The 12,142-nt window shown below is 47.2% G+C and overlaps 8 protein-coding genes across 8 annotated transcripts; 7 read left to right on the forward strand and 1 right to left on the reverse strand.

Moving 5' to 3' along the window:
• Positions 1 to 18: 18 nt before the first annotated feature.
• N7471_007658 (uncharacterized protein) lies at positions 19 to 453 on the reverse strand (the record flags this gene model as incomplete). Its single annotated transcript, XM_057280377.1, has 1 exon — positions 19 to 453. The coding sequence occupies one exon, from the start codon at positions 451 to 453 to the stop codon at positions 19 to 21; it is 435 nt and encodes a 144-aa protein (XP_057134637.1).
• Positions 454 to 635: 182 nt separating this feature from the next.
• On the forward strand, positions 636 to 1,578 carry N7471_007659 (uncharacterized protein; the record flags this gene model as incomplete). The annotated part of the gene is made up of 2 exons (XM_057280378.1): positions 636 to 744; positions 806 to 1,578. The coding sequence occupies 2 exons, from the start codon at positions 636 to 638 to the stop codon at positions 1,576 to 1,578; spliced, it is 882 nt and encodes a 293-aa protein (XP_057134638.1).
• A 33-nt stretch (positions 1,579 to 1,611) lies between these two features.
• N7471_007660 (uncharacterized protein) lies at positions 1,612 to 2,034 on the forward strand (the record flags this gene model as incomplete). The annotated part of the gene is made up of 2 exons (XM_057280379.1): positions 1,612 to 1,672; positions 1,748 to 2,034. Coding segments are annotated over 2 exons (348 nt in total), but the record flags the coding sequence as incomplete, so codon positions are not given.
• Positions 2,035 to 2,444: 410 nt separating this feature from the next.
• On the forward strand, positions 2,445 to 3,459 carry N7471_007661 (uncharacterized protein). The gene is made up of 2 exons (XM_057280380.1): positions 2,445 to 2,585; positions 2,657 to 3,459. The coding sequence occupies exons 1-2, from the start codon at positions 2,526 to 2,528 to the stop codon at positions 3,152 to 3,154; spliced, it is 558 nt and encodes a 185-aa protein (XP_057134640.1). The 5' UTR covers positions 2,445 to 2,525; the 3' UTR covers positions 3,155 to 3,459.
• An 896-nt stretch (positions 3,460 to 4,355) lies between these two features.
• On the forward strand, positions 4,356 to 4,799 carry N7471_007662 (uncharacterized protein; the record flags this gene model as incomplete). The annotated part of the gene is made up of 1 exon (XM_057280381.1): positions 4,356 to 4,799. One exon carries the CDS (start codon positions 4,356 to 4,358, stop codon positions 4,797 to 4,799), a length of 444 nt encoding a protein of 147 aa, XP_057134641.1.
• A 686-nt stretch (positions 4,800 to 5,485) lies between these two features.
• Positions 5,486 to 6,235, forward strand: N7471_007663 (uncharacterized protein; the record flags this gene model as incomplete). The annotated part of the gene is made up of 1 exon (XM_057280382.1): positions 5,486 to 6,235. One exon carries the CDS (start codon positions 5,486 to 5,488, stop codon positions 6,233 to 6,235), a length of 750 nt encoding a protein of 249 aa, XP_057134642.1.
• Positions 6,236 to 6,655: 420 nt separating this feature from the next.
• On the forward strand, positions 6,656 to 7,988 carry N7471_007664 (glycosyltransferase family 69 protein; the record flags this gene model as incomplete). Its single annotated transcript, XM_057280383.1, has 3 exons — positions 6,656 to 7,228; positions 7,296 to 7,521; positions 7,573 to 7,988. 3 exons carry the CDS (start codon positions 6,656 to 6,658, stop codon positions 7,986 to 7,988), a joined length of 1,215 nt encoding a protein of 404 aa, XP_057134643.1.
• Positions 7,989 to 8,439: 451 nt separating this feature from the next.
• Positions 8,440 to 9,690, forward strand: N7471_007665 (SDR family oxidoreductase; the record flags this gene model as incomplete). The annotated part of the gene is made up of 6 exons (XM_057280384.1): positions 8,440 to 8,494; positions 8,552 to 8,810; positions 8,871 to 9,034; positions 9,096 to 9,295; positions 9,359 to 9,509; positions 9,569 to 9,690. 6 exons carry the CDS (start codon positions 8,440 to 8,442, stop codon positions 9,688 to 9,690), a joined length of 951 nt encoding a protein of 316 aa, XP_057134644.1.
• Positions 9,691 to 12,142: the final 2,452 nt, after the last annotated feature.

Here is a 12,142-nt window from a genome sequence, read left to right on the forward strand (position 1 = left end):
AGAAGACAGATTCATCAACTAGCTAGGCAATGTTTTGAGATTCAATACCTCCACGTTCTTGAGTGCCTTGACGACAGTTGCTACCAACCGGTCACTGTCCTCGAGTCCAACACTGATGCGAAGTATGTGTTGCGGCACCCCATACTTTGGGACCCTTTCTCTGTTCCAGTAAATTGCCAGCTGGACATATGAAATCACCAGAGTGAAATTAGTTCCAAAGCTGGAACCTTTGTAGACATCAAGGATACTGTAGAGATATTCAGCGCTGTCCGGGCGATGGAAGATGATACTCAGCACATTACCATAGCCTCCATCTTTGCGCATCACACTTTGGTATAAAGATGAAATTGGCGCAGTGGATGGATGATGAACCGTAGCGATAGACGAGTGAGAGCTAAGCAGATTGACTAGCGGAAGGGTACTCTCATTGCATCTCTTCACTCGCCAGGGCATATTCTTGCAGTTGTCTATGAGCGCAACGATATCCAGGGGGGAGTACGTCTCATAGTTTGCAGACAAGGCTGCTTTGATAGCATCACGATGTCGAGGGCTGAATCGGCTTAGATCCCCACCGTACACAAAGCATTAGCTCTTGGCTCCTGGCTGAGAGTGCCGCTGTTTGTGTCATTGCCCGGATGCCGTCGGCACATTTTGCAGATAAGTCTGTCTCGAAGCGCAACTGGTTCCTTTGGGCGCCAGTGATAGCCTTCGCCAGTACCATTACGACAGCATTTGGGTCTTCGTGTATGTCTGAAGCCATAACCTTGTGAAGGTGACACTCTCAGCCGCTAATATCACCATGCAGTGTTTGTGCTGTTCGTCGGCCGTTTTGTGCAAGCTATTGCCAGTAGTATCATGTGGGTTGTGGGATTCACGACAGTGGCGGATACTGTTCCAATTCAACATACGGCCAAAATCTACGCCGCAATATCAATGGCGGTATCGCTGGGCACCTCAACCGGGCCCGTGCTATCTGGTATATTATTCCAACTGGCAGGGTACTGGGTGGCATGGGCAAGTGCCTTCACAGTTATTGGAGTTGATATAGTTTTTCGTCTTTTGATGGTGGAGAAGAGCCATACGAAAGAAGTCGGTACGTACTCTCAATTCTCTAAACATGACTCAATTTCTGACAGGGCCACTTTGAAAGATGTCTCAGAAGATTCTGCCGAGAGGGCCTCGAATTCCGAGTACTCTCCCCTTCTCTCTACCCAGTACGATGAATCTGCTGCCACATATCCGGTATCCCAAAAGGTACCAAACTTTTACCGGTGCATCTTCAGTAAGCTCGGCTTTGCTGGTGCCGTATGGTGCAGTTTCATGTTCGGTTTCTTGATAACCACATTCAACGCTACCGTTCCCCTACACGTTCGTGATGAGTTTGACTGGGGTGGTATGCAATCCGGTCTTGTATTTGCTGCCCTACAAGCTCCCCGTCTTGTGATGTCCCCATTAGTCGGTTGGTTAAAAGATCGTGTGGGGACACGCACACCGACTGCTTTTGGATTCGCCGTATTAGCTCCATTGATCTGGCTTTCGGGTATTCCAGGCAATGAACACTTTCCATTCGCAAATTAAGGGAACCGCGGACCTGTTCTATATGTGTTGACGATGACCTTGATTGGGTTTCATATTACCTTTCTGAATGGAGTAGGGACGATTGAAGCCACAGGTAAGCTACATACCTCTCATTTGACATTTAAAACAATGACTAACCATTGATATATGAGAATTGGCCGTAGATGAGCTCCAAAAAAGCACCCCGGGGCATTCGGTCCCAATGGTGGAAAGTCGCGTGCCCTAGCAATCCCCAGTATTATCTGGACACTGGGATCATTCGTGGGCCCTGTCGTGGCTGGAACAATCAACGACAAGGTTGGGTACTATACCATGAATTATGCTATTGGTGAGTATCTCCACGTCTTTGATATTCTTCTCGCTAACTCCCGAGATTTTTACAGCTGGATTATGTACTTTGTCCTCTACTGTTGCATTTCTTTGCCTCCGGGTGCGGCATCAAAGGACATGAGCATGGTATATATGTACTCTAGTAAACCAACCGTTTCACCGTTGGTTGGCTCACCATGTACGCCAGAATTACATAGTAGAATACACTGTTGAATAAATCATATTCAGTGAATACTTTGTTTTCCAAGTGTACTAGACGAGGTCTCGAGTGGCAGAGGTTATCTGGTATGTAGGTATAGACGTCGATTTATGTCTTATATACACCAATGCATGGATAAAATATAATATCAAAGAAAGTATATCCGAGACAAGGCTTAGATCTAGACGTATATAGGTACTAATTTTCCTATTGTAACAACATATAGATTCCCTTCCCATTGCGATGAAGAACAGCCGCTCTCTGATTGGCTGGCGCGCAGGCGGACCGCGACGTCACCGAAAAAGAACCGTCTCTTCTTTGCGTTGTTGACGTGAATCTTCGACTCAACTCATTTCAGATTCTGTTATCTTCGTCAAATACACCTCTGAGACAAGCGATCGGCTTTGAATTCCGCAACATGGCCTGCCCCATCAGCGTCAGCAAGTTTGTTGGCACTGTTTCCCTCGGTCTTCTTACCGTACGTCGATCGCATTTATCACATCATAATATATGATCAACAAATACTAACAACCCCTCTCAAATCTGCAGGGCCTCTCCTACTCCACATCAGCTATCACAATCCCAGCTCTGCAGCTCCTTCCGACAGCGACAACCGCCGCCCGTTCCCTGAACGAAGTGAAGCGCCTAACCCGCCGATATGCCCTACGCCTCTCCTTCCTGACCAACACCTGCTTCTGTTTCGCATGGTGTCTCTCATCTCCGCGCCGCCGACACCCATACATGGTCTGGTTGTGCGCATTCTCTACAATCAGTGCCCATGGTGTTGATTTCTGGTTCAACCGTCACCTCGGCTTCAAGAACTGGGCGTCGGCTGTGATCCGCGACGTTTCCCACCTTTCCCTTGTCCGGGACTCGACCACAAACAAGGATGAAGACCTTGTCGTTGTTGAGGCCCAGGACGACGTGAACGGCGAAACCGTTCAACGCGAGATGGACCGGGAGCGCCGGCTCCACCGAGCGCGCACTTGGTTGTCTGGTATTGCGCTTTCGATTGGCATTGTTGGTCTTTGGGGTGACAAGAGGTGATCTTTCATGTCTTTGTTCTGGGCCACGAAGGCTTTTTTTATTGGTGAAAACACCGGTTATTGTTCCATATCTATTTTCTGGAAAGGCCTTTTCGCTACTGTTTCTTTCATCGCGTCTAATACGTTCCGTGTTTGATACCTTTTTGTGCTGTTCTCCTTCTCTTTTGCGCATCTTTTCCTGTACATTGTGATGAAACAACCGAGGAATGGAGTAACTTCTGAACTTGAATCCGGCATATCCGAACCATATCTATGAAATCGATAATCCAACCAGCCAAGTTGAAGCTTATATTTCTCATACTTAGGTAGGTACCCAACCTTGACTAACGCATACAGGAAGGTAGAGGTGTGGAAGGGATCTGATATAGGATCGACACTACAATTTCTGTAGTTTATACCCATATAAACGGCACATCAGCGCAAGAGAATGTCAAGACAATAACTCTAGAGAACCCAGAAAATGACTTAAGACAAGTAGACAGACAGCAAGAAGAAATAATAAATAAGAGGAGAATATATAGCAAGTAGAGTGAAGATAGAGTAAGGATAGAGTGAGGCAAAAGAACCGTCACATTGATATAGTTATACGGTGTCGGTACTTAATTACTAAATGGAAATAGTGAAATAGTTACTGAATACGATAATAAATAGATGAATAATAGAGGAAGGCCTCCAGGGCTCGGGAGGCATAGTACTTGCGTAGTTCGTAGGACTATAAATAACAACTTCTTCTTCTTCTTCTTCTTCTTCTTCTTCTTCTTCTTCTTCTTCTTCTTCTTCTTCCTCTTCCTACAACTCCCTCCACTTTTAAGCATCTACATCAAATGCCACTATGTACTCATGCTGTCCGTGAGTTCATTTCACTCTTACTTACCCCTCGCTTTCTACTAACATGGTTCCTATGTCTATGAATAGCCGCTTCTTCTTCTTCCATCTTCCTTCCTTGTCTTACAACCTTCCGAGCTCATCCACATTCCAAGTGACTAACGCCGAAGGGCATAAGTTCGCTCCATGGCTCCAGACTTCTCTTTCCTTTTTCTCTCTCCTCCTCCTCTGCCTTTTTCTCCATTCTCATGGTGATCCTTAGGGACCAAATGGACAAACACTAGGTGGAGCCAACCCGTTCCAGGTCCCAAGCCTCGGCGCTCCAATCTCACATATCAACACAGCGAAGCACGACCCGATTCATTGACCAACACCAGATGGACACCATGATCCATCAGTCCAACAGTAACAGGGCACGCGACATTGATGCCCAGTTCAAGATCCTCGATAAACGATTGGATCAGGTCTCCGAGGACCTTGAGCGTGCTGAGGGTAATAAAAAAGCCCTTGAGGCTTTAAAGCACACTATCGAAAAAGACCGCGTAGATGTCCAGGACCTGCGGAAGATAGTTAGTGCAACTGAATATAACCTGCAACGGCAACAACGCCTGGCGAGTGCGGAGGACCGGATGAAAGGCCTCCTCAAAAGTATGGAAAAAATGCTTGCTGCGGCCATGCAAAACACAAGGGCGAGCCAGGTCCAGACTCGCAAGGCACCAATTGCTGAGTCCTCGGCCAGCCCTGTGGGTATTGCACGCCGCCATGTCGTAAGATTGCATTTGACTATCCTTTCCCCAACACTAGGTGAGCTCGGGTACTGACGATCAATCCGAAAACTTCAGATCTTCTTTCCAATGATCCCGACCAAACAGAGTTATCTGAAGTGAGTAATTAATGAGAGCACCCTCGAGTAATATATGATCTCTCTACCTTCAAAAATAAGATCAATAGCAATAGCGGTATTTGTCAACAAAGCGTGTAATGCGATACCACTAAGTACGAGGTTGAACAATGCTAGTGATCGACGGTGATTCGGGTAAAGTGGAGAGGGACGGGGAAGAAAAGCATGCTCGACGTGGGGTTGTGAAGTTAGAAAATGTATACAATGTATAAAATGTATAACTAACTAACATTATCTATATAACTACATGAATAACATCTCGGTCGCATTGTCTACTACTCTGGGGCATTGGGGTAGAGATCAATATGTCTGAGCAAATATAGGTTTGAAGTGAGTAGAGGTCACATATGCCATGTACCCCTATTAACTGTGATTAATATCGAGTGAGAACAACTAACTAGCAAACTGGGGCTTGATGGATGAGGGTTCAAGGGTCATAGTCAGACCAATGATCTGAAGAAGTAAAATTAATCCCAATACGCTAAGGACAACGGCGGAGTTGTCGGAAATGAGCCCCTTGGCGCAAAAAGAATAAAAAGGACATAAGCTTATGTTGCTGTAAATAAAATGATATGGATTCAGATCAAATCCATAAACTTAGAAAACATGGTCAACTTCACCATCGTCAACGGCCAAATATACACGCCAGGCCTGGCAATTGTCGATGCACCACAGCCTAACACGCCCCTCGGAGGAGGCAAGTCCATGCGCCAAAACCTCAGAATCTATCAACATCTTACTAATTTCTTAGACAACCTACAAATCGCAATCGACGTCTCCGGCAATGGCCAATTACCATGGCCGGCATCAACTCAGCCCGACTCATCCACCCGGTTCCACGACATCACACTCTTCTTAACCTCCGAGTCGCACAACTTCACCATCTCCAACGGCACAAAGCCCGCGTCTAACACAAGCTACGTCGGTCCCGTCTTGGACCTGGAGCCCTCATCCACCGTCACACATGTGAATTGGATATGGCCCGAATGCCTTGTGGGAGACGGCTCTGGCTCAAAGGAATCGGCGCGCGGGGCATACAATATCTCCATGCACCAGTCTTTCCGCTGGAATGGGACAGACTATTATACTGTCTTTGACCTGCCGGTCTCTGTCACCAACAGTATATCTAAGAATGATGACCGGATCGACTGCGATCTGCTGGAAAACAAGCTTCTTAGCGCGGCGGAGATCGGCGAGAGCTCGGCTTCGCTACCTGGGCAGCCGTGGGTTGAGGGTGGAGTTAGTACGACGGTATTGAGTCCCGATACGGGGGCGGGTAATCGGTGTCATTCGGGCTTCAAGAGAGTGGCTGGCATTGCCATTGCCGCGACGGCTATTTTGCATTTCCTGGGTTGAGACTTGTTCCTGGATATCGTGGGTTTCATCCCTTGTATACTAATTTTTATCGTTGTTCTTGTCTTGTTGAAACTAATATAGAAGCAACCATTTCTATACTTCCACGTGCGACCAAGCATATTGTAGATCCAAACATGGCTGTCACAATCTTTTCATGGCCGATCGGCGAATACCGTTTTTACTCCTTCTGTCGATGATCTTCGATGATATTTCTACTTTGGGAAGGAAGTATACATTCTCATATTGATTTCGAGGTATCCCTTGATTACCTAGCTCTCTCTCCTGGCAATGCCCAATATCCTCTATCAAGGGTTGCTTCCACAGCTCCAGCCAAGTAAGTCAGGAGGATTAGATCGCGCGCATCGCAACCGACCCCGACGTTGACACCAAACCACCCATCTCCCAACTCTCTCACTTTCCATGACGATTTTGTCCACCTCCCGACGAGTCCTCCGGTACCGCATCGCCCGAGCTCTGATCATAATCTTCACAATATGGAATCTGGCCGAAATACATCTGATTCAGCACCGAATTCACGAAGCAGATTACACTGTCCTCCGACACCGGCCGCAAAAGCAAGAACGAATATATATTGCAAGCATCAACTGGAACAATGAGCTTATTCTACGCAGTCATTGGAGCAAGGCACTCACACAGCTGGTCTTGAAGCTAGGCCCGGAAAATGTGTTCATCAGCATATACGAAAGTGGGAGCTATGATAACACGAAAGGCGCATTGAGAGAACTAGATCGGGAACTCGAGCGAATGCGGGTGCCACGGAATATCACTTTGTCACCTGTGACACATGAAGACGAAATAGCTGCACCCGCACGGGGTGAGGGCTGGATTCGCACTCCCGGTGGAAAGAAACAACTCAGACGAGTGCCGTATCTTGCGCGGATACGGAATTTGAGCTTGCTGCCTCTGCAGGATCTTGCCCGGCAGGGTGTCACTTTTGATAAAATCCTATTTCTGAATGACGTTGTGTTCACGGTTCGTTTGAATCATCTTACCTTCTGTCGAATGCATGTTCTAATTAAGGCCCTCTTTTGTTGATCAGCCGAACGACGTTCTCGAACTTCTGGATACTAATGGCGGAGAATACGGTGCTGCTTGCTCGTTAGATTTCTCCAAGCCTCCGAATTACTATGACACATTTGCTCTCCGGGATAGCAAGGGCCATGAGCCCATAATGCAGACGTGGCCATATTTCAGCTCTGAGGCATCGCGACATGCAATGAAAAATCTGTCTCCTGTTCCTGTGACAAGTTGTTGGAATGGCATGGGTATACTGACCTCCATTCTAGAAAGCGTTGCATAAACTAACATGTCCCTAGTGGCGATGCCCGCAAGCCCATTCATCGCCAGTTTCCCACTTCGCTTCCGAGGTATTCCCGATTCACTAGCGAAGTATCATCTTGAAGGCTCCGAGTGCTGTCTCATCCACACAGACAACCCACTATCAGTGGAAATGGGTGTTTATTTGAACCCTTTGGTGAGGGTCGGGTATAGCGGCGCCGCATATACAGCTATTCATCCGACGATGAACTGGCTCTCTGCGAAACGGATTCTACAAGGGTTGTGGGTCAATCGACTGCGCCGCTTGGGTATCACTTCATGGTTGAAAGAAGAAGTAGTTCGAAGGAGGGTAGACAGCTGGAGAGCCTTGAGCGCTGGGAATGAAGAGCGTGGGGAACTTTGCATTATCAATGAGATGCAAATTTTGCATCGATATGGATGGGCCCATGTGTAAAGAGTTAGTGACACATTGTTTATATATATAGTCTTATGTTCCCGGCGTACCATTAGGCCCAGGTGCTTATAGTATGCTTAATATTCACCTTGGTCAAAATATATACTTGAAGAATTAAAAAAGGAGCAATAGCTAGTTTGGAGATCAAGTTCTACAAGAGGCTGATCTACGGGGTATAGATAGATCGGCTACTGATATGGTCCATGAGCACTTCAGAAAATATCTTCTACGCCATAAGAGAGACATTCTTCTAGGGCTTTGTGTTTTCGTATTATTTTATGCATCCATCTAAATTCGGAATGCGTAAAATGCATAAGAATGCATAAAATTGTGAAGCCGAGGTCCAACTGTGGGGAAACGGCTATCCCCAAACCACGACCTACCTCCTGAACATCCCCAACTCCCCCACATTCTTTAAACCAATATCTTCGGGACGTACCCAGTAATCAGAATGCCGCTGCCCAAGACAGAATATCTGAGTGACTCCTGGAAGGATGGGATCTTCGGTAGGCTCTGTTCGAATCCCTTGCCACCGCGCAACCCACACTAAATCCGCGATCCAGCAAACAAAGTCGTCTTCTGCACAGGTGGCGCCGGCACTATCTGCAGTGCCCAGGTCCGGGCCTTAGTACACCTGGGTGCCAACGCCTGCATCATTGGCCGCAATGTCGAGAAGACCGAGCGCGTTGCTCTGGACATCGCGACAGCCCGCCCCGGTGCCAAGGTGATTGGAATTGGCTCCGTGGATGTGCGCAAGCTCGAGAATTTGGAGCAAGCAGTCGAGCGATGTGTCAAAGAGCTTGGAGGCATTGATTTCGTCATGTACGTTGATATATCAACTTGATCGCGGTCTTCGATTCTCATACTGATAGTATTTGACAGTGCCGGAGCGGCGGGTAACTTCCTCGCTTCGATCGAGCAACTCTCAGTGAATGCTTTCAAATCGGTCATGGATATTGATGTCTTGGGCTCTTATAATACCCTCAAGGCAACTCTTCCGTATCTAAGGGAGTCAGCAAGCAAACACAGAATGGACTCGAAGACTCGTAAGTGCACCATTCGGCGAATTCGACCCTCTGTCTATCATTGGCACTGACAACCCTCCAGTTCAACCATCACCGATTGGAACCGGCGGAAGAATTATCTTCGTCAGTGCCACTATTCACTACCGGGGTATGCCCTTCCAGACCCACGTATCCGTTGCCAAAGCCGGTATCGATGCCTTGTCGCACAGTGTCGCGATCGAGTATGGCCCTCGCGGTTTAACATCTAACATCATTGCGCCGGGCCCTATTGCACAAACTGAGGTTAGTATAAGTCTCAATAATGCTATTCGTATGTCAAAAATTGATCAACTTACCATTCTGCAGGGCTTGGAGCGTCTGCTGCCATCAGATGCCCTGGAGGCCTACACCAAGGCCCAGCCACTCGGCCGCTTTGGACATGTCCGCGACATCGCCGACGCCACCGTGTATCTCTTCTCAGATACTGGCAGCTATGTCAGTGGTCAAACGCTTGTTGGTGAGTTGTCAGATAACACAAAAGAACATTATGAAGCTTCCATACTAACACATAAAAAGTTGATGGTGCAAACTGGCGCATGTCGGCAGGCGGTGCTTCCGGTGGGAGCCTGTCTTACCCGGACTTCTTGCTTTCGGGGGATGATGTACCCAACGTGACTGGCAAGAAGTCTAAGCTTTGAGCAAATGGAACAATGTGCGAGGAATTGATAATGCACCAGGGCTTTTCGGACCTTTGGATTTCGGATAAATTCTACTACGTATCACTACCCTGGATCTGGCCGATAGAGATTATATGTTCATTCAATGATATTTCTGGTGTTGTCACCTTCACTAAATCAACCCAAGCTGCTATTATCACATGCCAAAACTGTTATACATGTATCCACTCTGCAAGACACTCCACCCGACTCTGGTATCAGTGGCAATAGTCTGTACCAAATTAATTTCCAGGACCCAAGGAGACCCCGGACGACATACTACTGAACTCGACTGTATTGTTACCTTCTAGAAATGTTTTCTATGTGAATGTCCTTTTGATTATTCAACTTATGGATACTTAACAATTGGCTGTTCAATGCCAGACTCTCTGTTTATGTCTAGGACCTTTCTGATAGGTTGCTGTCGGTAGAAGATCTCAGCGAACGATACTGAACTGACCATGGTGTCGCGCCTGGTGCGCCTTCCGTATCATCTGACATGGCCTGCTGCAACATGTCTTAGTCACTAATAGGAGAAACTTGCTTCATATATTGGATACCCCATCGAAGTAGCCCTCGTTTGACACCCAGTCAGACTTTCGATTCAGAACAAAACTTTTGGCATATGAGTCGGATGACGGTAGACATTGGGTTCTTTGCAGCCCGCACCTTTATCAATGAGACCCGGCGACCTTTCTTGGATGGGCGCCAGCCCATAGATCTCGTCAGCTCTCTGCACTGGTTACAGATCACGATTGATTCCTTCCTTCTTCTTCCCATCGTGCCAAATATCATTCATCCTTTGTGGAAACCATTGAAGCGCCGACGAAGATTGGGTTCCGAAGGTGTGAAACAATTAGGAGTGAGTCGACAGGTTGAACCTCGTTTCCTGGATGATGAGACAACTTGCCGCATATTTTCTGCAACAGCTGGTGGTATTTTGAGGCATCCTCGACGTCTTGTTAGAGAATCTAAAGTAAACATCGTGTCAGTCTCCTTTGAACGGCGAATACTTCGAGTAATTCGAACGAAAGAGGACGTGTACCTTAGTCCCATAATCCACCACGCTAACGGTAAAGAACCAAATGTAGTGGCTTGACTGTCGTCTTCGTGAGATCAATTGGTATGATTGCAAAGTCCCATCTAACGAATGAGACCTCGCTTGGCTGCTAGGTTCTCAATTTTGTCAACTACTGTGCGAACCTTATTGGAACAGCCACAGAGTGTCCATACATTGGTCCAAGCTTGATCTTGTGCCGTTTTCCTTCATGAAGTTTCTCTCAAACTCCAATGTCAAGCCCATTGTGTGATCGTTCGCAATATATACTTGGACTGGTGGTCACGTCGCTGCTTTAACGCCATGTAGATTCTTACCGACGTCTTGCTGGTTGCTAGTTAGATGTGCTTGGCTTCCAAGGTTGTTTGGTACGGACCCGGCCCGTACCGCGTTCTTATTCGGGGTCTTCGTGGAACCGAGGGACTACCCGACGAGCGGCTGTGGGGAATATGATCTTCCTGTCAGCAATGATTCCCAGTGTAGGAGGGCTGAAACTCAACATATTCATATCCCATAGCAGTAGAAACCCACCAAAGCGCGCAGAGCGACGCTTGACAATGACTCGCACTCCGGTGGGTAGAACCCCAGGGACAGGACCGCTCTTTCGACCAAGAGCAATGGTGACAGTGGCCCCCACCACGATTGTATTATAGTCCACAGTAGATCTAGTGGCACGAAATAGCCAAGGCTTTCATTACACCATGGAAGAACAATCTATTCGGCAAGCCGAGTGCACTGACCTTCGGCAAGCCGACATTCAGCCGCAATCGCATGGCGCAGATCTCAAGTCTACATGCATATCACCGAGCAGCCATTGGGATTGTCTACACAGAGCTAATTCTAGGCAGGATACAATTGAATAGGCATAGAATTAGAAGTTTAATGTAGATTGTACTATTGAAAGACACATCCAATTCGTAGAAAAAGAGCATTCAAGGGACCAAGGAGACACCCCATTGTTCTCTTTATTGGAGAAAATTTCATAATAGCCATTGTTAGAGAAAGATCTTGTCATCAATAAACAATGGGGGAGCTCATTAATTGGCTCAGGGAGGTGAGACCAAGTCATTGAGCAAGGTCATTGACCAATGGGATGCCAGAGCCTCACTATCACGTCGTTTGTCGAGGCCCTATATCTTCTCCCCTTCGCACTCAACTTCTCCTTCCTTCTTCTCCTCCTCTCCTCTCCCTCTTCCCTATCATCATTCCTCTTTGTTTCTCTGCTTTGTACCACGAAGCATCCTGAAACTCTTGTTTTGAAACGTCTTGTTTCCTGTTAGTCCCAACTACCTTCGCAAGTATTGTCTACCATTTCTGACTCCTTGTCACGTAGCCGTTCATGCCCAGTCTCTGGGCACCTGTTGCAAGACCTGTTCC

This window comes from Penicillium samsonianum (assembly GCF_028829775.1).
Source record: "Penicillium samsonianum strain IBT 33392 chromosome Unknown utg000004l_segment0_segment0, whole genome shotgun sequence".
In the NCBI taxonomy this organism is placed as follows: Eukaryota; Fungi; Ascomycota; class Eurotiomycetes; order Eurotiales; family Aspergillaceae; genus Penicillium; species Penicillium samsonianum.